The 24618-nt window shown below is 41.6% G+C and overlaps 1 protein-coding gene across 2 annotated transcripts; it reads left to right on the plus strand.

The window, feature by feature from the left end:
* Window positions 1-5021: 5021 nt before the first annotated feature.
* Window positions 5022-23589, plus strand: LOC106590260 (phosphoenolpyruvate carboxykinase 2 (mitochondrial)). 2 transcript variants are annotated; one of them, XM_014181075.2, is made up of 10 exons: window positions 5022-5133; window positions 14999-15211; window positions 15581-15765; window positions 17684-17890; window positions 19543-19730; window positions 20096-20258; window positions 20555-20770; window positions 21648-21785; window positions 22100-22195; window positions 22412-23589. In XM_014181075.2, the coding sequence occupies exons 1-10, from the start codon at window positions 5063-5065 to the stop codon at window positions 22888-22890; spliced, it is 1956 nt and encodes a 651-aa protein (XP_014036550.2). In that variant the 5' UTR covers window positions 5022-5062; the 3' UTR covers window positions 22891-23589. The 2 variants fall into 2 exon arrangements, with proteins under 2 accessions (XP_014036550.2, XP_014036551.2); XM_014181076.2 differs by lacking the exon at window positions 5022-5133 and adding an exon at window positions 6993-7583.
* Window positions 23590-24618: the final 1029 nt, after the last annotated feature.

The raw sequence follows: 24618 nt of genomic DNA on the forward strand, positions 1-24618 counted from the left end.
GTTACGAATTCTAGCTAGGTGGCTAACGTTAGCGCTAGCTAGGCTAGGAGTTAGGGGTTAGGGTTAAGTTTAGGAATTAGGTTAAGGTTAGGGTTAGGGGAAACGTTAGCTAAAAGGGTTAGGGGAAGGGTTAGCTAACATGCTAAGTAGTGGCAAAGTACCTAAAAAGTAGTAAGTAGCTGAAAAGTTGCTAATTAGCTAAAATCTTAAATGGAGTGTCTTGGATTTATGTACAGAATAATAAGAAATGCTCTGAAACCAGGCTGCACTGTATTTAATGTTTTTAGCTCTACAGTAAGCACTGCTGGAGGCTGCTGAAATGTATTACCTAGTGCTGGGTCTGAGCGTAGAATATCCCAATGTTTTTGATGATGCCTAGTAGTTCTGGACTTTGCAGGGTGTAGGTAGTGATCAGTTGAATGGAGGGTCTAGCTCTAGGGCTTCTGGGCTTGCTCAGTAGTTGTGCTCTAGGAACATCTTTGAGATGGTTATAAAAAAGGGTTCTATGTTTGCTTCATATATGGCACCCCTTACGGTTCTAGAACTGAAATTGGTTCCATATAGAACCCTTTAAGGAACCCAAGGGTACCATATATGAAGCAACATAGAACCACTTTTCCAGAACCTTTTTTTCTAAGAGTGTAGCTACAATTGTTATTGACAAAAAAGTGTTATCTAGAACCTAAAAGGGTTATGAGGCTGTCCACATAGGAGAACACCTTGGAGAAACCTTTTTGGTTTCAGGTAGAACCTGTTTGGGTTCCATGTACAACCCTTTTCACTGAGAGTTCTACATTGAACCTAAAAGGGTTCTCCTATGGGGACAGCTGAAGAACCCTTTCGGAACCATTTTTTCTAAGAGTGTATTCAAACATGTTTGTGGGAGCATATCAGTTTTGCAGACATCCAGTATTTACCCTACAGAACGATGAGACAAGACCAGAAATGTATACCAGGCAACAGTGATTACGACCCCCTCTCTGCTCCAGGCCTCCAATAAAGCATCAGCAGTTTAGTTACTTATCATATAGGACTGTATTGGCTGAGGGTCCTTGTTTTGCTATGGTGTGTTGCAATGATGGAATTATCTAATTTGGCTGACATTCATAATCAATTTCAGTCCAAGGAGAAAGATGCAAACCATTACAAGCACACAAGGAAATTCCTTGAAAATGTCTTGAATTTTCTCTTGGTTATGTACTTAACGTGTACACTGAGTGTACAAAACATTAGGAACACCTTCCTAATATTGAGTTGCACCCCCTTTTGACCTCAGAACAGCCTCAATTCGTTGGGGCATGGGCTCTACAAGGTGTCAAAATCATTCCAAAGGGATGCTGGCCCATGTTGACTCCAATGCTTCCCACATTCCGAGGCTCCGAGTGGCGCAGCGGTCTAAGGCACTGCATCTCAGTGCTAGAGGCATCACTACAGACCCTGGTTTGATCCTGTGCTGTATCACAACTGGCTGTGATCGGGAGTCCCATAGGGCGGCGCACAATTGGCCCAGTGTCGACCAGGTAAGGGGAGGATTTGGTCGGGGTTGGCCGTCATTGTAAAATAAGAATTTGTTCTTGCCTAGTCAAATAAATAATAATAACTGTGTCAAGTTGGCTGGATGTCCTTTGGGTGGTGGCCCATTCTTAATACACACGGGAAACTGGTGAGTGTGAAAAAGCCAGCAGCGTTGCAGTTCTTGACATAGTCAAACCGATGCGCCTGGCACCTACTACCATACCCTGTTCAAAGACATTTAAGTATTTTGTCTTACCCATTCACCCTCTGAATGCCACACATATACAATCCATGTCTCAATTGTCTCAAGGCTTAAAAATACTTTTTTAACCTGTCTCCTCCCCTTCATCTACACTGATTGAAGTGGATTTAACAAGTGACATCAATAAGGGATCATAGCTTTCACCTGGTTACTCTGTCATTGAAATAGCAGGTGTTCCTAATGTTCTGTCCACTCAGTGTATCTCCTTTCCTCTCCTTTCCTGGGCCAGAACATTTTGTTAGACTTTGTGATGCATTTAATCCAAAGGGCAAAAGTCACCTTGAAGTGTTTGCGAAACCATTAATTATTGATTGATGTGATTGAGTGAGTGATTCAAACTTGAGTTGTTTTTCACTTTTGCCTGATTGCGAAATATACTGACCAAAGGTCTTTCCTCAATGGATGACAGATGAGAAAGGGGAGGGGAGCATTTAGGAGAGAAACAAAGGGGAGTGGCAAAGGTTGACTGACATGTTAATATAAGTTGTGTTCTGTACCATAAACGTGTTCAATGAAATAGTATACCTTCAAACAAAAAATGCAATTCTGAATCAAGTTTAATTATTGACACATTAGTCACGTTATGAAAGTACAAGCATCAAGAATTATTGTTTGATTCTCAGCCCAATAGTTTTCCTTTTGGTTCAAAACAAAAGGCAAACATTAAAAAAATATTTCAACCAAACCAGATTCATAATAGCATTCTCTGCCTTCTCTCTTTGAATGTGTATTTGAAGATGACAATTGAGTTTCTTTCCTGGTTCTGTGACCTGATTTGAGAATGCAAACAAATGAACAACAGACATTCCTTGGCCTGACCAGGGTCTGGTTGAGACTTTACTTGTTGCAGTTGTTGATCCCATATCAGCCTACATGTAACCTCCTATGATGGGCCTCTTTAGGCCTCGCTCATGGACTCTCAATGTAAGATAAGAGGAGTGTATTAGCCCACACTGCAACCATTACTTGAGCTTCAAATGCCTTTTTTTGCCAGCAGCAGCATTTCTGAATGTTCTCTTTGATAACTGAGGACTGCATCTGTAGGCGGTTGAGTGAGTGCATTAATTCAAAATGTGCGTGGTGTTCTCCACGTGCCTGAAAAGCATATGGCTGCTGATTCTGCAGGCCATTTCACTGTTTACAGGCTGAAGTTTAACCAGAGGCACTGTGGAATTTTCTTACTTTGACCCCTGTCTACCCACCTGTCAGTCTCTCTCTCTTTGTCCATACAATGTCCCCTCCCCCTTCATGTTTTCCTATCTCCTTCTGTCTCTAACTTGGAAACATTAACAGGAAATGTGCAATTTGCATCATTCTCAGACAATGCGTTGCAGATTCTGAAAAAGGAGACAATACTTTTGTGGACAGAACTGGTTGCAGTTCAGGCCTACTACACTTTGAAAAAAAAAAAAACATAATGGTATAACGGATAGAAATTACCTGAAGATGAATCTCATGTACAGTGCCTTCGGAAAGTATTCAGACCCCTTGACTTTTTCCACATTTTGTTAGATTACAGCCTTATTTTAAAATGGATTAAATGTTTTTCCCCCCTCATCACTCTACACACAATACCCCATGATGACAAAGCAATAACAGGATTTTAGAAATGTTTGCTAATTTAATAAGAAACTGAAATATCACATTTACATAAGTATTCAGACACTTTACTCAGTACTTTGTTGAAGCACCTTTGAGTGAGATTACAGCCTCAAGTCTTATTGGGGATAAAAATAGGGTTTGAGATAGTTTTTGAACAAAATTATTTCAAATAGTTTTCATTGTTGGACATAAGACTAAAATCACCAGGAATACAGCTCAAAGTGATTTTCCCAAGTATTCCCATGCATAAATAGGGGCACATGTGACTTCTTATCCCAATCTGGGGCGGCAGGTAGCCTAGTGGTTAGAGCGTTGGTCTAGTAACTGAAAGGTTGCAAGATCGCATCCCCGAGCTGACAAGGTGAAAAGTTGTCGTTCTTCCCCTGAACAAGGCAGTTAACCCACTGTTCCTAGGCCGTCATTGAAAATAAGAATTTGTTCTTAACTGACTTGACTAGTTAAATACAGATTAATCAAAGTTTGAAATTATTCTGTTATGTCAAATACTAAACTCAGAAAAAAAAGAAACGTCCCTTTTTCAAAACCCTGTCTTTCAAAGATAATTCGTAAAAATCCAAATAACTTCACAGATCTTCATTGTAAAGGGTTTAAACACTGTTTCACCATGCTTGTTCAATGAGCCATAAACAATTAATGAACATGCACCTGTGGAACGGTCGTTAAGACACTAACAGCTTACAGACGGTAGGCAATTAAGGTCACAGTTATGAAAACTTAGGACACTAAAGAGGCCTTTCTACTGACTGAAAAACACCAAAAGAAAGATGCCCAGGGTCCCTGCTTATCTGTGTGAACGTGCCTTAGGCATGCTGCAAGGAGGCATGAGGACTGCAGATGTGGCTAGGGTAATAAAATGCAATGTCCGTACTGTGAGACGCCTAAGACAGTGCTACAGGGAGACAGGACAGACAGCTGATCGTCCTCGCAGTGGCAGACCACGTGTAACAACACCTGCACAGGATCGGTACATCCGAACATCACACCTGCGGGACAGTTACAGGATGGCAACAACAACTGCCCAAGTTACACCAGGAACGCACAATCCCTCCATCAGTGCTCAGAATTGCAAAAGGGTTTCTAATGATCAATTAGCCTTTTAAAATGATAAACTTGGATTAGCTAACACAAGGTGCCATTGGAACACAGGAGTGATGGTTGCTGATAATGGGAATCTGTACGCCTATGTAGATATTCCATAAAAAAGCTGCTGTTTCCAGCTACAATAGTAATTTACAACATTAACAATGTCTACACTGTATTTCTGATACATTTTATGTTATTTTAATAGACAAAAAATTGTATTTTCTTTCAGAAACAAGGACATTTCTAAGTGACCCCAAACTTTTGAACGGTAGTGTATGTTCTGGCCTTAAGGAAAAATCGGCAGACAGCTGAATGTAATTTGGGACCCCTGGTCTATTTGAATGCAGCTGCCACTGTATTGAAACCATTGGACGCGGTTTATCATAGCGCATTGCTCTTTATTATGGGCAATAGGCTCAGTACACATCATTGCATTTTGTAACAGAAAGTAGGCTGGCCCTCATTGAAGTCTCGTAGATCGATGCACTGCGCTCTTTTTGTCTATAACGCCCTAGGTTAATAAAGCCCTCTTGCATAAACTTCCACCATACCTTACAGTACCTCATTGTTAACCTTCAGATGTATAAATTACCAGACCCGGACTCAGGGATCGCTAACCCTGGAGATCCCTTCAATCTCCACCGAGTTAGGTAAATCTGCTTGAAGTTTTTTTGCGCCTCATGGGGAACGATCTCCTAAAGTCCTTAAAGTTGGTGCCTCTAGGGTAATTCCGGTGGATGTTAGAGGGCCTTTTTACTGAAGAATATGTTTATTTCATATGATTGTGTTTTGCTTTTCGTGTTTTGTTTTTCATGTATAGTGTAATTGTTGTTTATTGATGTGTTCATGCAGGGCTCATCTGCTAAAGAGACCGTGGTCTCCGCATGACCCCCTGCTGAAATTAAAGGTTAACAATAACAAAAAAGATTGGTTATGGCGTTATCTGTCCATAACTCAGGTGTCAATCATGATGGCATAGCCTAGGTAATTTGTTAGGCCCATGTATCTTACAGGTTGGCATATGCTGTGCTTCATTTGTAAATCGGTTTGTTGCTGGAACAAAAAGTGAGCGTGAGAGGGGGATGACATTGGGAGCTCTGAGGTACCGGAACCGTTATACTAAATCATTGCATGCACATCATGACATTTGCGTAGTTGAAACCTTTTCTGTGACCTAGGGTCCGGGAAATGTTTGGTCTTTTATAAACGCATTTCATGCAATTCTACGTCATTTTACATGACTGAAGACTTCGGCATAATCTTGTTTTAATGCTGGCAAAACAACTGGGAACTCGGAGCTGTGAAATCTCCAACTTCTGATTTTACTGCGTTCAAGACGACTGGGAAATATCCTAACTGGGAAAATTGATTTTGAACGGTCATCCAACTCGGAATTCCAAGTGGGGAACTCTGGCCTCTTTCTAGAGCTCCGACTTTCCAACCAGTTGTCCTGAAAGCACCATAATACTGCATGATCGTAAATGACAGGCTACTTTGACACTGACAAACTGAGCTCAATGAAAACGACCCTGTCTTGAATCCATCAATAGCCTATGTGTGTGGAGACGTATTAAATGCTACAATATAAGGAGGAAATTATAATCCTAAAAATGCTTTCTAGTTTCACTGACTCACCCAATGATGCACATCTCACTGCCTAGTGACGGCATATGTGCTCCGTTCTGCGCCACACTCCTCTTACACTCTCCCTCTCTCTTGTTTTACTTTGTAAAACAATATTTGGAAGTTGGTCAACTGTTTTGGTAACCTACAATTGACAGATTAGACTGAGAGTCTTCTCAGCAGGAGCCATATGCTTTCCAACCTGAGTTTTCCCGCGATTGTAGACTATTTGAAACATTGCGAAAGGCCTGTTTTTTCTGCATGCTGTTTGTTCACTGAGATATTTTCCGCGCGTTTTGACTGCAGGCCTTACGGTGTTATTGGGTTACTCTCCACAGCTAGCCATTTTTTTCAATACATTCTTTATTGAGGGGGGGTTAACGAAGAGGCAACTCGAATGAACTTTGATCGCGTTTATTATAATCTACTTTACGTTGCAAAAAGTTACAATAATTTTTCATGCCACGAGAGGTACCGGTTCCGGAACGAAACAGGCCAAAACAGAGAGGTGGATGATCCTGTTCGGACAGAATCCTGCTAAACCTAAGCACTGGATATGTCGCGGGTGTAATAACGCAGTTATGCCTACTATTTTATGCCCATTATAAATAACACTTTTGGATTGCCCGCATCTAGACCATCTGGGTCAAGAGAATTTCAATAGCCAGTTGTCATTATGAGACATCCTTCCGCTGTACTACTTTTTCAACGACTTTGCATTTATTCAGCTGACTCTTCACGTCCCTTTCGAGCACAACCCAAAAGTGGACAACTATCTTCCAAAACATTTGATTCTCCATCCATATGCCGTACGTGCCAGTCACCACGGTGGCTGTTCTGTCTTGGCTGATACAGAAACGTCAGAACTTGCATCAGCCGGTAGAGGCGTTTTTGTTGCATGGGCTGTAAACAGTGGATATGTACAGTAGGAGCAGGGACAGGATAAGATAGTTGTATGAAATGATCTACTTTGTTTTTCCTGTTTGCAGTGTTATAGAAAACAAACAAGTTTAACATGAGAGACACCACTCAGACCTATTTGTTTTCAGACAGTCCTGTTTAATAGCCTAACCTTTGCTGAACGGACAGCGTTATCAATAGCCAAGACTACTGCTGGATTACTTGACGAAAGAAATATACATTTAGCTTGGTGTATATATGCAATCGGTAGGCTATTTGTTTGCATTGAAGTTATCAGGCATCGTCAATAGGCTGCTGTTTGGACAACGAAGCGCAGAACCTGGATCAAGGCGTATGCCTCTCCGATAAGTTACACGTGTTGCAAAGTACAAGGTTCTCTCGTTGCTCATTAGCCTACACCAGGTTACCTCAACATAGGAGTTATTTTTCATAGGCCAATACGATATGAGTTGTGGCTGGTCCTAAAGCGCACACGTCTCTCCTCTTTTTGTAAAGATATCTATTTAATTTTCATATTTTACAAGATGTCGTGTCTTTTGCTTGGAGTTATCAGAAGGTGAGTATCTAGCATATTGCAATTTGAAACTTATTATTTCCGTATTGACTAACCATGGCACAGTATGCTGTACATAGTGTATTCGATGTCTATTTGAACTGTTCCCAGCCTTGCTACATTTAAAATGTTGCAACTGCAGTAGGCAAATTATTAAATGGTGATGATGGTATAAAATGAGTTGTCATGAATTAGTAATATCACTATAGTGGATAGGATACTTTTACCAGTTATCTCAATTTCGCTCATGATATGGCTGTTGGCAGCAATCCTATGTAAACATCCTTATGATGATAGGGTATACATTTATGATGGAAAACTCAGGGAATATCAAAGATGCATTGTAACCAAATGTTAAGGACACATAAACTAGAGATTACATCTCCGTAAAGTTAGGATTAAATATCCTCATTGTTGAATGGAAAGTCATATTGAAGACTATGCAAGGCACTGCCATTCATCTCCAACTTGATTGTCAATTGTTGTTAAATTGACAGTCTTGTTTTAAAATGATCAGAGGAAAGAATAAGTCCAAGCTAGCCAATGAGTAGTCATTCCACCTCAAAAAGCACAAGAAAGAGGATTTCGACACACACCATCTCAGATCTCAGGCTTTTGACCATTTTATTGGATTCCTCATGTCTTACTCAATGGTAGGATTAAGTTTGGTCCAAATCAGATGTTGGGTACTATAATTTGTTGAATATTATGTGAATCCTATAAATTCAAAGGTACAATTTGAGTGCCATCAAATAGTTTATTTCTCATAAATCAAATTAAATTTCAACAAAATAATGGTTCAGGAATGCTAATCTTATCTGTTTCTAACTGCAGAAATGATTTCAAAACAATCTGAGATGGTGGGTGTAATGGCTTGCTGAAATGACATGGAATGACCCCAATGTCACTGAACTATAAAGAAAGATCTTAATAGAAAATGCCACAGACATATAGCACAGCACACACAACTTTGTGCGTCTTGGTTTGTGTCTGACCGATTTGGCGGTACACAAACCTGACCGGACAGATTTCAAAAGTTGTTCGCCTCTGAGATAGAAAATGACGGACAGAATTTCAAGATCCTATTGCTTTGAATCTCTGTCATTCCACTTTCTCTTCACCACTCTTTCTCTAGGCTGTTTGGTGACGTCACACAGAGACTAACAAGTATGTGAGCAGTCTTGAGTGCATCTTGCCTTACTTTTCAGAGTGAACTGCATGACACTGTCAGTCTTACAAACTTGAGAGGGTTCTATTTGTGTGTGTGTGTGTGTGTGTGTGTTGAAACAGCATCATAGTGAATTCGAGATTGTCAGGATTTGTGTAGCCGCCTGACATAGAAGTTTCAATGCCTTACTTCTGCATGTCTATGTGTTATGAAATATGTTTTTCTGTATGTAGGTTGCATGTGATATGTGCATTTCTGCTCAGTTCCTGAAAATGCACTATGGACCAAGTTATTAACATTCAATTTGGGGGGAGTGTGGGTGTGACTGTGTGTGGTGCACAGTGATTGGTCTACATTTTTGGAGGTGTGTTGCATTGTCCTTGTGGAAATGAGACTAAGCAAAGCCCAGCTGGAACCCAAAGAGAGGGCCACAGGGGTTGAGAAATTATACATTTTCATGGCTATCTTTGTTCTCGCATTTCTCCCTGACTAGGCCCTATTCCCACTACGAGATCTGAAGGAGAGTCTGAGGAGCGTGGTGGCTAAAGATAATTCTACTTTTCAATTCACATTACATCCTTGCCTTACCTTTAGTTTTCGCTGGCAAAGCAACATTCTTGGTCCACAGCTCAAATTGACTGTAAATATCACAGTAGTCACAAGCAATGTTCCCTCTTTTTTGTTGTTGTTGTCACTGAACAAACTTCCGTTCTGCTGAGTGCAAACTTGAACGTTGTGAGAATTCTGTGTAACTTCCGGGGCACATTTACTGTGAACACTGAGGCTGTACCCGCTTTAAGTAATTTTTAACAGTGTTCAAGTAGGCTACTGTGGCTATTTGATCATAATGTAGGCCTACCAGAGTGGCCTACCATAAAAAACTATGGAGAAAATGCGTCCCATAACATTTTAACATGGAAATAGTTGTTCTATCGTTCAGCCTACAGAGCCGGCCAATGCGTGGTGTTCAATGTAGGCCTACATTCCATGCGAATTTTGAAAAAACATGCAGGGCGTGACATTAACTTGTTTATCCACTTGTCATTCAGACAAGGATGTGACTGAAAATATTGTTTCAAAATAAAATGCATAAATATTCTCATACCATTATTACAGAGAATCATCCAAATTATGCTACCCTCTGCCTATTGGCTACTTAGCTTATTTTAGCCTGTCTCAAAATACAACACTGCCCCTTTAAGACAAAAAAAGCTCTTTACCTGACTCGCTTTTCAAAGATGTCAAGAAATGCACATGTTTTGTGCTCATGTTTTGTGCCATTGCTGACTACAAATTAGCTATAACTGGGCTAATAACTCACTAACTAGCAAAGGAAATGTACAAATGTGCACAAGTCGCAACATGTACACTACCGTTGAAAAGTTTGGGGTCACTTAGAAATGTCCTTGTTTTTGAAAGAAAAGCACTTGTTTGGTCCATTAAATTAACATCAAATTGATCAGAAATCCAGTGTAGACATTGTTAATGTTGTAAATTACTATTGTAGCTGGAAACGGCTGATTTTTAATGGAATATCTACAGGCTATTCCATGCAAGAAATGTAATGAAGCTGCCAGTTGAGGACTTGTGAGGCGTCTGTTTCTCAAACCAGACACTCTAATGTACTTGTCCTCTTGCTCAGTTGTGCACCGGGGCCTCCCACTCCTCTTTATATTCTGGTTAGAGCCAGTTTGCGCTGTTCTGTAATGGGAGTAGTACACAGCGTTGTACGAGATCTTCAGTTTCTTGCCAATTTCTCGCATGGAATAGCCTTCATTTCTCAGAACAAAAATAGACTCACGAGTTTCAGAAGAAAGGTCTTTGTTTCTGGCCATTTTGAGCCTGTAATCAAACCCACAAATGCTGATGCTCCAGATACTCAACTAGTTTAAGAAGGCCAGTTTTATTGCTTCTTTAATCAGGACAACAGATTTCTTTGTTTAATTGCAAAAGGGTTTTCTAATGATCAGTTAGCCTTTTAAAATGATAAACTTGGATTAGCTAAAACAACATGCCATTGGAACACAGGTGTGATGGTTACTGATAATGGGCCTCTGTACGCCTATGTAGATATTCCATAAAAAATCAGCCGTTTCCAGCTACAATAGTCATTTACAACATTAACAATGTCTATACTGGATTTGTGATCAATCTGAAGTTATTTTAATGGACAATTTTTTTGTTGCTTTTCTTTCAAAAACAAGCACATTTCTAAGTGACCCCACACTTTTGAACGGTACTGTAGCTCTTGCTTTTATCTTAAAACAAGCTCATCTACTCACGACCGCTCATGCTGTAAACACAGTCAAGTTCAAAGTGAATGGCAGTGATGTAAAAAGTATCCAATTATCATACTTGAGTAAAAGTTAAGATACCTTAATAGAAAATGGCTTAAGTGAAAGTCACCCAGTAAAATACTACTTGAATAAAAGTCTAAAAGTATTTGGTTTTAAATATACTTAAGTATCGAAAGTAAATGTACTTGCTAAAATATACTTAAGTATCAAAAGTAAAAGTATAACTAATTTCACATTCCTTATATTAAGCAAACCAGACAGCACAGTTTTCTTGTTTTAAAATGTACAGATAGCCAGGGGCACTCTCCAACACTCCGACATCATTTACAAACAAAGCATTTATGTTTAGTGAGTCTGTCAGATCAGAGGCAGTAGGGGTGACCAGGGATGTTCTCTTGATAAGTGTGTGAATTGGACCATTTTCCTGTTCTGCTAAGCATTCAAAATGTAACAAGTACTTTTGGGTCTCAGGAAAAATGTATGGCGTAAAAAGTACATTATTTTCTTTAGGAATGTTGTGGAGTAAAAGTTGGCAAAAATATAAATAGTAAAGTAAAGTACAAATACCCCAAAAAACGACTTAAGTAGTACTTTAAAGTATTTGTACTTAAGTACTTTACACCACTGGTGAATGGTACAAATCCATATATGGCAATGGTCTGTTTGCATATATTGGCCTACTGCAGCTCTGATTGGCTTTGACACACTTGTCTGTGTAGAGTATGGGCCTGAGTCGCCTGTCAATGCAATAGAATCCTACTCCGATGCGTTTTGCCTAGAACAAAACCTCTTGCATAGTTAGTTTTGCATACTAAATCTTGTATAGTTCGTTTTGTTTCGGTATGTTGCATTGAAAGTGGCTAATATTGCGTTGATTCGATCACAATTCCCACAGTAAAGGGAAACATTGATAGTGTTAACTAATGGGGAAAACTCTAGAAAGTTGAGTGAAGTTCAATCTAATGCAACCAAACCATATTACACTCTTGAATAATGCAACAATTCACAAGCATGTGTGTGCAGACAGTTAAAGGGTTTATTTTCTTGTCTGTAGGCTACACTCATTACCTTTTAGTTTCAAGGCAAAAGCACAGAGTTGCTATAACAGCATGTCTTCATCAAGTAACGTTAGCCTATCAAAAAGGAACTATTAACCCTTTCATACGAATATAAAAGTGCATTAGGCCTATCTTACAACATTTCAACAAACCACGCTTCATTTTTATTAATATCATGCAAGTCATTTTATGTGGTATAAGCAAATTGTGACTGAAAACTTGGGTGTAAGTGAATTCGCCCAAAGAAGTGTTTTATATTGAAGCACATACCACCACCCAAATGTTTTTTATAAAATGCAATTCGTAACATATCATACATAGGTATGGTGAGCTACATTGAAAAATTACACAAGCAGATTTCTACAGAAGTGCTGCTATGGTACTTGTAGTGGAAGCTGGGACTTTTGCCATACCCTTAAATGGAAACATGTTGCGCTTATACAATACATACGAGCACATGTTATATGTTGAGCACAGTCCTCCCTTTACCTTATAAATCTACCATGGCAATCTGTCAAAAGTGGGGGATGGATAAAGAGGACTGATGGGGCGGCAGAGAGAGAGAGAGAGAGAGAGGGCAGGAGGATGAAATAAGCTATCAAAGGTCAAAGGTGAAACGGAGGAGAGGGAGACCTTTGAAAAGTAAGAAAAGAGGAAGAAAGTTTAAACCAGGGTTCCCCAACTGACGACATGTGTGCCGAATTTGGCCCACTGGTGGTTTTATTTGGCCCCCAAGTTTTCTGAGCAAAATATATATTATTTTATTCATTTTTATTTTCATTGTTGGACATACATAAAACACTGTAAAAACACCAGGAAATCAGCTCCAAGTTATTTACATTTTGAAAATCTGTTCTCAAGAATTCCCAAGTATTATAGCGAGAATGTATAGAAATGTAAGCAAGGTTTGAAATTATGAAATTTTAGTCAAATATTATATCTGTTTGGGCTTCTTGCGGTCAATTTGCAGTCTACAAATGATATGTAATTATGTTCCGGACCCCTGACCATCTGCTCAAGAAAAGAAATCACCCCTTGGCTGAATCTAGTTGATGATCCCTGGTTTAATGGAAAAAGAGAAACCAACCTCCACTCACTCTTGGCTCCCTAATTCTTATTTACTGTGAGTTAAGTTATAGACAGACGCTCAAGTGATTACTCTAACAATTGGGCTCAACATGAAAGGACAAAAGCTCCTACAGTATGTACTCAATAGATGTTCAGTAGTCTGCTTGCAGTGACCTGTTCCTGAGAATGGCAATCTACACAGAGGAAAGGGTGGAAAGCCTAACAGTTCTCCTCTTATGGTTCATTTTTTGTATTCTTGCTTGCTCTCTCTTTTCCTGCTCAGTACTTTGTGGGCAAAAGGTCTCTCTCTCCTTCCCTCCCAGTCTGAAGTTTCTCAATACACACATCTGGTCGACTGCATGCAGAAATGAATCACTTATAATAGACTTCATAAACTGGAGAAGATCTAAGATGACTTCTCATCACATAAATGGTTAAACAGTGTTTAAACAATACTTGTTCCCTGTGACATTGGGCACTTTCCCATCAACAACAATCTATATTCTCAGTTTGCACCTAGGACACTGGGCAGCCTTTAAGCCTTCCTTTAGAAATGGCCGTTGTTTACACAGGAAGTTTAATGACACCCACAATGCAGCCAATTGGGACAGACTTTGTCAGCCCTTTTACCGGAACCTGTCTTTCACTTAACTAGCAACCAAGGAAGAATAGTGTGATTTAAATTCTTAGCCAAATTAGTCAGTAGACCTAGCCATGAGTTGGAATGCAAGTCAAATTATGATGCAGCTCCTAGAGACGAAGAGGAAGCCAAACCAGCTCCAGAGGTTCCTAGACAAGTCAGTATAAAGAGTTATTTTGTATTTTTTTTTAACAAAGTTTCAATTGAAGAGTGCATCTGAGCACACATAGAATCCTCCTCAGAATTGTCTTTAAGTCAGACCATCAACCATCTCGCCTGGTGTTTCTAGTCAGCTAGCCAGAGCTCTCACACATGTTGTAACTGATTGTGTTTTAGCCTTGCTTGTGAACACTGTGCTGTTAACAAACAAAAGAAAGCCCCCCTACGTGCCACCACCATTATAAAGAGCTCTGAGCTAAAGTCTCAGGTTGCACTGCCCTTGGCTGTAGTTTGCATCCCAATGGCAACTTCCTGCTACTCAGTTATATAATTAAGGAGCCCAAGGAAGAGCAGGAAAGCCAAGCTGGTTAGGCATATGTCAGGGTCTGTCGATGGCCTGTCCTCTTAAAAGTCATTTGAGTTTTAGGTCATAGTGATGTCTGTCTCGTGCAGATGATTAAATAATAGTGAACATGTATGGGTATTATTTGTTTCTAACCATACACCTGATAATGAAATGTTATTCTAGAATATGTTCAGAAGTAACACATTCACAGTGCTTGCCGGGGTTTAGGTAAAACAAAATTCCCAAGAATGTGTTTGGAGAAGAACCCAAGTCTACTCCTCAGTGACACTACATTAGTCGATTACCCCATTGCATTATTTACCTGTGGATTGCTCTAATACTAGCACTAATAGTAAGAATGTAGTGACACATTTTCCTGTAATCTACTCTCAATAGAATTGCATCCCTGAAACCATACTGAAGGGGTTGATTGTGCATCTTGCTACCCGGTATTTAAATGTTGTTCCTATTGTGTTGCCTATTTTAACACCAGATTTAAATTTGATATCCATTTGGGGCACATCTTGCGAGTTGCTAAATTATCATAGTATTGCTCGTCTTACAGCTGCTATCAGCCAGCAACCTAATATCATGTCTGTATGGTACAGTATGTTTGAATACAGTTCCTCCCCTGTAAACCTCTGTAACACACCCACTTCTACCTCCCTGTGTCTTGGTACAGACGGGTTGGCGTGGGGGCATCTGTGGGGGTCCGCTCCCTGGCCTCGATCCCCTCTCTGCCCCCAGCGGTGGCTGACTTTGTGAAGGGGGCGGTGGATGAGTGCAAGCCTGCCAATGTGTATGTGGTGACGGGGAGTGCAGAAGAGTCGGCCCACATCCTAGCTGGCCTGGAGAAGGAGGGCATGGTGAAGAAGCTACCGAAGTATGAGAACTGGTGAGTGCTGCTGTGATCACTGCTACACAGGTTTAGTAGGAATTTGGGTCTTTATGTCACAAAGCAGGTTAAGTTCACTAGTGATCTAAGTTAATGTAGAGCAGAATACATTACAAATATTCTGGTTAGTGAAGAATTCTTAAATTGAATGTACGTTATTTAGAGTACTAAGTCTGTCAAACAAAGTTATCTGTCTGACTCTGTAATATTAACCTGAAACAATTTCAATCATACATCAAAGAATCTCTTGGGTCACTTTTTCCACTGTGGCCCTTGAGATCAACAAAAGACTCCAGGCCTGTTATACTCATTGCCATAAAGAATTACAAGATCATTAATAGTCTGTTTATGGCTTTTCTCTCTGGGCAGCTGGCTGGCACGCACAGACCCCAAGGATGTGGCTCGCGTGGAGAGTAAGACGGTGATCGTCACCAAGAACCAGAGGGACACCATCCCCATCCCCGGTGAGGGGGCTAAGAGCCAGCTGGGCAGCTGGATGAGTGAGGGTGACTTCCAGAAGGCCAGGAAGGACCGCTTCCCAGGCTGCATGGCAGGTACTGTACTGTACACACCGTTCTACTCTGGGGCTTTCAGACAAGAGGTTTAACCTGTTGGGGATAGGGGGCAGTATTTGCACGGCCGGATAAAAAACGTACCCAATTTAATCTGGTTACTACTCCTGCCCAGTAACTAGAATATGCATATAATTGTTTGATTTGGATAGAAAACACCCTAAAGTTTCTAAAACTGTTTGAATGGTGTCTGTGAGTATAACAGAACTCATTTGGCAGGCCAAAACCTGAGAAGATTCCAAACAGGAAGCGCCCTCTCTGACCATTTCTTGGCCTTCTTTGTTATCTCTATCCAAAACAAAGGATCTCTGCTGTAACGTGACATTTTCTACGGCTCCCATAGGCTCTCAGAAGGCGCCAGAACGTTGAATGATGACTCTCCAGTCTCTGGCTGAAAAACAGTAGCGCATTTGGTAAGTGGTCGATCTGAGAACAATGAGACGGGTGCGTGCGTGCACGTGAAGAGTCCATTTTACTTTCTCTGTCTTTGAACGAAAACAATGACTCCCGGTCGGAATATTATCGCTTTTTTACGAGAAAAATCGCATAAAAGTTGATTTTAAACAGCGTTTGACATGCTTCGAAGTACGGTAATGGAATATTTTGAAATGTTTTGTCACGAAACGCGCCGGGCGCGTCACCCTTCTTTACCCTTCGGATAGTGTCTTGAACGCACGAACAAAACGCCGCTATTTGGATATAACTATGGATTATTTGGAACCAAACCAACATTTGTTATTGAAGTAGAAGTCCTGGGAGTGCATTCTGACGAAGAACAGCAAAGGTAATCCAATTTTTCTCATAGTAAATCTGAGTTTGGTGAGTACCAAACTTGGTGGGTGTCAAAATAGCTAGCCTGTGATGGCCGGGCTATCTACTCAGAATATTGCAAAATGTGCTTTCACCGAAAAGCTATTTTAAAATCGGACACCGCGATTGTATAAAGGAGTTCTGTATCTATAATTCTTAAAATAATTGTTATGTTTTTTGTGAATGTTTATCGTGAGTAATTTAGTAAATTCACCGGAAGTGTTCGGTGGGAATGCTAGTCACATGCTAGTCACATGCTAATGTAAAAAGCTGGTTTTTGATATAAATATGAACTTGATTGAACAAAACATGCATGTATTGTATAACATAATGTCCTAGGAGGGTCATCTGATGAAGATCATCAAAGGTTAGTGCTGCATTTAGCTGTGGTTTTGGTTTTTGTGACATTATATGCTAGCTTGAAAAATGGGTGTCTGATTATTTCTGTCTGGGTACTCTGCTGACATAATTTAATGTTTTGCTTTCGTTGTAAAGCCTTTTTGAAATCGGACAGTGTGGTTAGATTAACGAGAGTCTTGTCTTTAAAATGGTGTAAAATAGTCATATGTTTGAGAAATTGAAGTAATAGCATTTCTAAGGTATTTGAATATCGCGCCACGGGATTCCACTGGCTGTTGACTAGGGTGGGAGGTTAACACAACCTCTCTATAGTTTCAGCTGTCTGTATCAGTTGTCTGTAATGGACTGTCAGTCTTCATTCAAATTGGGTTTGTCACTTTTTTAAATGCCTATTTTTGCCTCACAGAAAACCGGCCTAAACCTCTAAAATAACTAGCTAAGGCGTCAGTGGCAAATGTTATAGTTGTCTATCAACGTTGTGTTATAATGTTACACTACTGAAGTCCAATTTGGACTAATTAGACTATTTAGACAGTAAGAGGGTCAAGAGTCATTAAATATCAAATGGTAGAGTTTAGGAATGAAGTGTGGGGTTTAATGAATCTCTGAAACAGTAACATTTTATTGAGACACCAAGGCTTTCAACTAGCCAACTGAGACTTGTCTGTAATGGGAAATGTCTAACACTCAATAAAAATGTTAATTACTTAATTTCCTCATTCTTCCTCAGGTCGAACCATGTATGTGATCCCTTTCAGTATGGGCCCGGTGGGCTCTCCGCTGTCTAAGTTTGGCGTGCAGGTGACGGACTCGCCCTACGTGGTGGCCAGCATGGGCATAATGACACGCATGGGCACCCCAGTCATGGACAAGCTGTCACAGGGGGCAGAGTTTGTGCGCTGCCAGCACTCCCTCGGGCAACCTCTCCCACTGAAAGGTACCACTGCCCAGAGACTCTCTCTCTATCCCCATCTTGTAAGTTATATCATAAACTTGGAAAACAACAACATTGTTGCATATCACGTACAGTCGAAGTCGGAAGTTTACATACACTTAGGTTGGAGTCATTAAAACTCGTTTTTCAACCACTCCACAAATTTCTTGTTGACAAACTATAGTTTTGGCAAGTCGGTTAGGACATCTACTTTGTGCATGACACAAGTAATATTTCCAACAATTGTTTACAGACAGATTATTTCGCTTATAATTCACTGTATCACAATTCCAGTGGGTCAGAAGTTTACAAACACTAAATTGACTGTGCCTTTAAACAGCTTGGAAAATTCCAGAAAATGATGTCATGGCTTTAGAAGCTTCTGATAGGCTAATTGACATCATATGAGTCAATTGGAGGTGTACCTGTGGATGTATTTCAAGGCCTACCTTCAAACTCAGTGTCTCTTTGCTTGACATCATGGGAAAATCAAAAGACTTCAGAAAAAAAATTGGAGAACTCCACAAGTCTGGTTCATCCTTGGAAGCAATTTCCAAACGCCTGAAGGACCGCGTTCATCTGTACAAACAATAGTACACAAGTATAAACACCATGGGACCACGCAGCCGTCATACCGCTCAGGAAGGAGACGCGTTCTGTCTCCTAGAGATGAATGTACTTTGGTGCGAGAAGTGCAAATCAATCCCAGAACAACAGCAAAGGACCTTGTGAAGATGCTGGAGAAAACAGGTACAAAAGTATCTATATCCACAGTAAAACGAGTCCTATATCGACATAACCTGAAAGGCCACTCAGCAAGGAAGAAGCTACTGCTCCAAAACAGCCATAAAAAAGCCAGACTATGGTTTGCAACTGCACATGGGGACAAAGATTGTACTTTTTTGGAGAAATGTCCTCTGGTCTGATGAAACAAATAAAAATGCTTGGCCATAAGGACCATCATTATGTTTGGAGGAAAAAGGGGGAGGCTTGGAAGCCGAAGAACACCATCCCAACCGTGAAGGACGGGGTGGCAGCATCATCTTTGCTGCAGGAGGGACTGGTGCACTTCACAAAATAGATTGCATCATGAGGATGGAAAATGATGTGGAGATATTGAAGCAACATCTCAAGACATCAGTCAGGATGTTAAAGCTTGGTCGCAAATGGGTCTTCCAAATGGACAATGACTTATTGTGGGAAGCTTGTGGAAGGCTACCTGAAACGTTTGACCAAAGTTAAGAAATTTAAAGGCAATGCTACCAAATACTAATTGAGTGTATGTAAACTTCTGACCCACTGGGAATGTGATGAAAGAAATAAAAGCTGAAATAAATCATTATCTCTACTATTATTCTGACATTTCACATTCTTAAAATAAAGTGGTGATCCTAACTGACCTAAGACAGGGAATTTTTACTAGGATGAAATGTCAGGAATTGTGAAACTGATTTTAAATGTATTTGGCTAAGGTGTATGTAAACTTCTGACTTCAACTGTATCCTACATAATTATACATGTTCAGCAGTATTCCGTTCACCATTTGCCTCACCTCATTTTGTCTTTCTCCATCTATTCCATCCCTTGCTTTCAAATCCACCCCTCCATCACCATCTTCCTCCCATGCTCCCCACCTCCTCCTCCGCTCCTCCCAGCTCCCCTGGTCAACTCGTGGCCGTGTAACCCAGAGAAGGTGCTGATCTCCCACCTGCCAGACACCAGGCAGATCCTGTCTTTCGGCAGCGGCTACGGAGGCAACTCCCTGCTGGGCAAGAAGTGCTTCGCTCTGCGGATCGCCTCGTGCATCGCCAAGGATGAGGGCTGGCTGGCCGAACACATGCTGGTGAGAACAGAGACCTGATAGGAGTGCACAGACAGGAATGTATTCCCTTTTTTTGAAGGGGTTCCAACAGGAATACTGTATCTTAGACATGAAGAGCAGACAGGGGTTGAAGACAGGGAACATAGTAATGAGTAAAAGAGTGAATTCTGTGCTGACCTGCGATATCAGGAGATGGGTTGCCAGATTCAAATCTGAGCATACTGTATGTGACACAGTCAGTGCCTCATGCAGTAGCAGTGAGTAGTTAGTCCCTTCTGATGTTCCTACATTACCGGAGAAACTGCCCAGTCAATGCAACACCTACCCTCTCTGAAAATATCTCCCTCTCTCTCGTTCTCTCTTTTCTGTCACTCCTCCCCCACTAGATCCTGGGCATCACCAATCCTCGGGGAGTGAAGCGTTACGTGGCGGCGGCGTTCCCAAGTGCTTGTGGGAAAACCAACCTGGCCATGATGAAGCCTGCGCTGCCTGGCTGGACTGTGGAGTGTGTGGGAGACGACATCGCCTGGATGAAGTTTGACAGCCAGGGTGAGGGGAGGGATGCACACTCAACACACACTCTGAGACTCCGAGCTTCTGTAGAGACAGTGACAGACTAGTAAAGGCTCAAACAGTAACACACTAGAGCATTCACACTCAAGTTATTAGTTTCATGGCCAGACAAATTGTACAACCCATTGCAACTATAACCAGCAACTCCCACTTGTCAAGTCCTTTCCCCTCCTTTTCTTAGAGAGGAAATGATTAAGTTGACTGCATCACTTCCTTCAAGGAACAAATCCATTAATGTATGTCTGTGACTCACCTTGTCCCTTTCTCCTCAGGTAAACTCAGGGCCATCAACCCAGAGAACGGTTTCTTCGGCGTGGCTCCTGGCACGTCCCTGAAGACCAACCCTCACGCCATGGCGACCATCGCCAAAAACACAGTGTTCACCAACGTGGGCGAGACCAGCAACGGAGGGGTATGGTGGGAGGGACTGGACCCCCCTGCTGCAGGGGTCTCCCTGACCGACTGGCACGGCAAATCCTGGAAAGCAGGTAGAGTTGACTGTAGTGTAGTGACTCACTGTAGTGGGGCTGCAGGTAGCCTAGTGGTTAGAGCGTTGGACTAGTAACCAAAAGGTTACAAGATCGAGTCCCCGAGCTGACAAGATGAAAATCTGTTGTTCTGCCCCTGAACAAGGAAGTTAACCCACTGTTCCTAGGCTGTCATTGAAAATAAGATTTTTTTCATAACTGACTTGCCTAGTTAAACAAAGGTAAAATAAAAAAAGAACGGTGGACAGGTAGAGTTGACCCACTGTAGTGTTAACAGTGGACAGGTAGAGTTGACCCACTGTAGTGTTAACAGTGGACAGGTCGAGTTGACCCACTGTAGTGTTAACAGTGGACAGGTAGAGTTGACCCACTGTAGTGTTAACAGTGGACAGGTAGAGTTGACCCACTGCAGTGTTAACAGTGGACAGGTAGAGTTGACCCACTGCAGTGTTAACAGTGGACAGGTAGAGTTGACCCACTGCAGTGTTAACAGTGGACAGGTAGAGTTGACCCACTGCAGTGTTAACAGTGGACAGGTAGAGTTGACCCACTGCAGTGTTAACAGTGCCTCGTGGAGACATGGTGTGACACTGTCCTTGTGTTGTCATTGGGTAGAAAGTACACAGTAACACTTCAGTAGAATGTCTGCTCATAAACTACTTATAGTTAGCCATTAGTAAACTCTTTGTAAATCACTACATAGCATGTATCCATGAATCTAGTAGCATTAAGAACAATTTAATTATGTTTCTATGTTATTTATATGCATACCATCAAATCAAATGTAGAAATGTTAATGTACTAGTACCCTCTAATTTCTATACAGTCAATGTTTTATTCTGTTAATAGTATTCACGCTCTTTCTCTTCTTCCACAGGAGACTCTGCCCCGTGTGCCCACCCCAACTCCAGGTTCTGTACCCCGGCGGCCCAGTGTCCCATCATCGACCCCCAGTGGGAGAGTGACGAGGGCGTGCCCATCGATGCCATCATCTTTGGGGGCAGGAGGCCAGAGGGTGAGTGGCCTCTACTGATCCAATGACTGAAACACTGGTTTAGGAACTCATATACCACAGGAATAATATTATATTGTCATTGTATTCATGTAGTAGACACTCCTAATCAGCAAGCCTCTGGTGGTATATCCAGTGTTCCAATTATACCGTTTGGTTAATGTAACTGGAAAATAGATTATTCTGTATTATAACTGTTTTGAAATTGTATGTTCTAAAGTTCTTGCTCCCAGTGTGTCACTGTGGGACACTGTCACACTGTGGGACACTGTCACACTGTTGGCTATGTCCTGACCCCTGACCTCTCTGTTTCCCAGGTGTCCCACTGGTGTATGAGTCGTTTAGCTGGCGTCACGGTGTGTTTGTGGGAGCCTCTATGAGGTCTGAGGCCACAGCAGCTGCTGAGTACAAAGGTACAGTACCCCATAAACCTCATTAAAGAGCTTGTCATAGAATTACATTTGTTAGTTTGTAATTTAAGTGAATATGAACTGTCTATAAGGTGCAATGTAAAATTATAGAATAGAACAGGAAAAACATATCTAGGGCTAATATCCCCTGATTCCTCTCCAGCAGTGTCAATGTATAAAGCAATGACCTTTTGATTAAAACGATTTTCTTCTCCCCAGGCAAAGTTATCATGCATGACCCCTTCGCCATGCGCCCCTTCTTCGGCTACAACTTCGGTGACTACCTGGCCCACTGGCTCAGCATGGAGACCCGCAAGGCCCCCACCCACCTGCCCAAGATCTTCCACGTCAACTGGTTCCGTAAGGACCCCACGTCGGGCTCCTTCCTCTGGCCAGGCTTCGGGGACAATGCCCGCGTGCTAGAGTGGATCTTCAAGCGTTGCGGCCGCGAGAGGGAGGACGAGGCAGCAAAGAAGAGCCTGGTGGGCTGGGTGCCACAGGAGGGAGCCATCAACCTGCAGGGCCTGGGCAGCAAGGTGGACATGGGGGCCCTCTTCGACCTGCCCAAGGCCTTCTGGGAGAAGGAGACCCAGGAGCTGCGGGCGTACTTTACCCAGCAGGTGGGAGCCGACCTCCCCCAACAGGTGGAGGGAGAGCTGAAGGCTCTGGAGGACAGGGTCAGGAATGGAGAGGCATAGACCCAGATGAGTCGAAGAGAGAAAGTTTAGACTATTGGACATTACACTACACTTATGTTGCAATATGGTGGGGATGGGTAGGGTGGGGGGGTAAGAAAAAGTGACTGACAAACTGATTGCAGCTTGGGGGAAACTGCATTGAGTATATGTGGGTAGATGTAAAGCAAAGGTTCTAAATTGTAAGACAATACAATGATATGATGCGACTGCATCACTAATGAATGCAGTTCAGTCGCCACTCACTGTCAATGGATATTTGAGTAGAATCAATGTGTAGTACTGCCTTACTGACATCTTGCAATGAAGTACAAAGGCATTGGAAGTTTGTTTACAAGCTATTAGCCCAAATAATCATCTCTTATCATAAGGTTTAATATCCATATACATTTTAACATTTTGCAGAATATTAACGACATCTTTTGAAATGCACTGCTGGCCTCTCACTAGTCACTGAGATTACTGAATGGCCATTGGCTTGGAACATGTGGAGGAATTACATCTGATTGGCTCAGGGAAACCAAAACATTTTAACTGAATTCCATTGGGTGAAAGATTCGCAACTTGTATTGTCTTCAATAAAAATGCATGATTATGATATAATGTTTACGTTATGTTCAATATTGGACCAATAATACATTCAATGGAAATGTTATTTAAATGTTTTTATTTCAATGCAATTAATAAACAACCTCAATCTGCCTTAATTGTGTCTTTTGATCAACACTCAACATAAAAATGGACATGATAACTCTTAAAAAGATACATGGGCTGTATATAATATTATAAAGATAACTGTATTAAAGAAAAGGGAAACGGTGACCAATAGATTTGATCATCAGTCAGGCTATTTACACTTACTTCACCAACTTCCTGTCTTGATTCAAACCACTTTCTCCAGCTCATTTTGTGTCTCTCCTCATGCAATCAACCATTTAAATGTATTTATAGAGCCCTTTTTACAACAGCAGTTGTCACAAAGTGCTTATACAGAAACCGAGCCTAAAAGAGAGCAAGCACTGCAGTCATAGTTGACTTTATGTGGCTTTAAACAGCCTTCAGTTGCACAATCAGGTGAATCCGCTATAGCTTGTGGAACCCACACTTTTAATCAGTTAAGCACTTTTCACACCAGAAAATTCAACATATATGCAAATAATTGAGTTGCACAAAGTTAGAAATAAAAAATCTGCCAATAGAAAACAAATACTCAATACATACTGTACATACCAAAAATACTTAAAAAGTACTTTTCTTATCCACTTGTGCGTAAACCCTATCTAGGTCGTTAACTGGAGGTTCCTGGGCCCCTCTCCCGGTCACACTGACTTCAGCGTATTCACTCTCCTGCCCCTGTTCCCTGTCCAGGGCTGCAGCTGGGGTCTCTTTGAGCTGAAGTTTGGAGAAGTCTATCTCACCGTAGTGGATCTCCTCAGGCTGGTCTTCTGCAGGTTCCTCTGGTTCCTCGCCATAGTGGATCTCCTCAGGCTGGTCTTCTGCAGGTTCCTCTGGTTCCTCGCCGTAGTAGATCTCCTCAGGCTGGTCTTCTGCAGGTTCCTCTGGTTCCTCGCCATAGTGGATCTCCTCAGGCTGGTCTTCTGCAGGTTCCTCTGGTTCCTCGCCATAGTGGATCTCCTCAGGCTGGTCTTCTGCAGGTTCCTCTGGTTCCTCGCCGTAGTAGATCTCCTCAGGCTGGTCTTCTGCTGGTTCCTCTTCGGCCGTCGCCTGGTT

The sequence above is a fragment of the Salmo salar genome, chromosome ssa29 (assembly GCF_905237065.1).
Source record: "Salmo salar chromosome ssa29, Ssal_v3.1, whole genome shotgun sequence".
NCBI classification, from domain to species: domain Eukaryota; kingdom Metazoa; phylum Chordata; class Actinopteri; order Salmoniformes; family Salmonidae; genus Salmo; species Salmo salar.

Coding starts and splice junctions, on each gene's coding strand:
- LOC106590260 (XM_014181075.2), top strand. CDS start 5,063: ATGTATAAATTACCAGACCCGGACTCAGGGATCGCTAACCCTGGAGAT. Junction 15,212..15,580: donor CTACCGAAGTATGAGAACTG/GTGAGTGCTGCT, acceptor CTCTCTGGGCAG/CTGGCTGGCACGCACAGACC. Junction 20,259..20,554: donor GATGAAGTTTGACAGCCAGG/GTGAGGGGAGGG, acceptor CTTTCTCCTCAG/GTAAACTCAGGGCCATCAAC.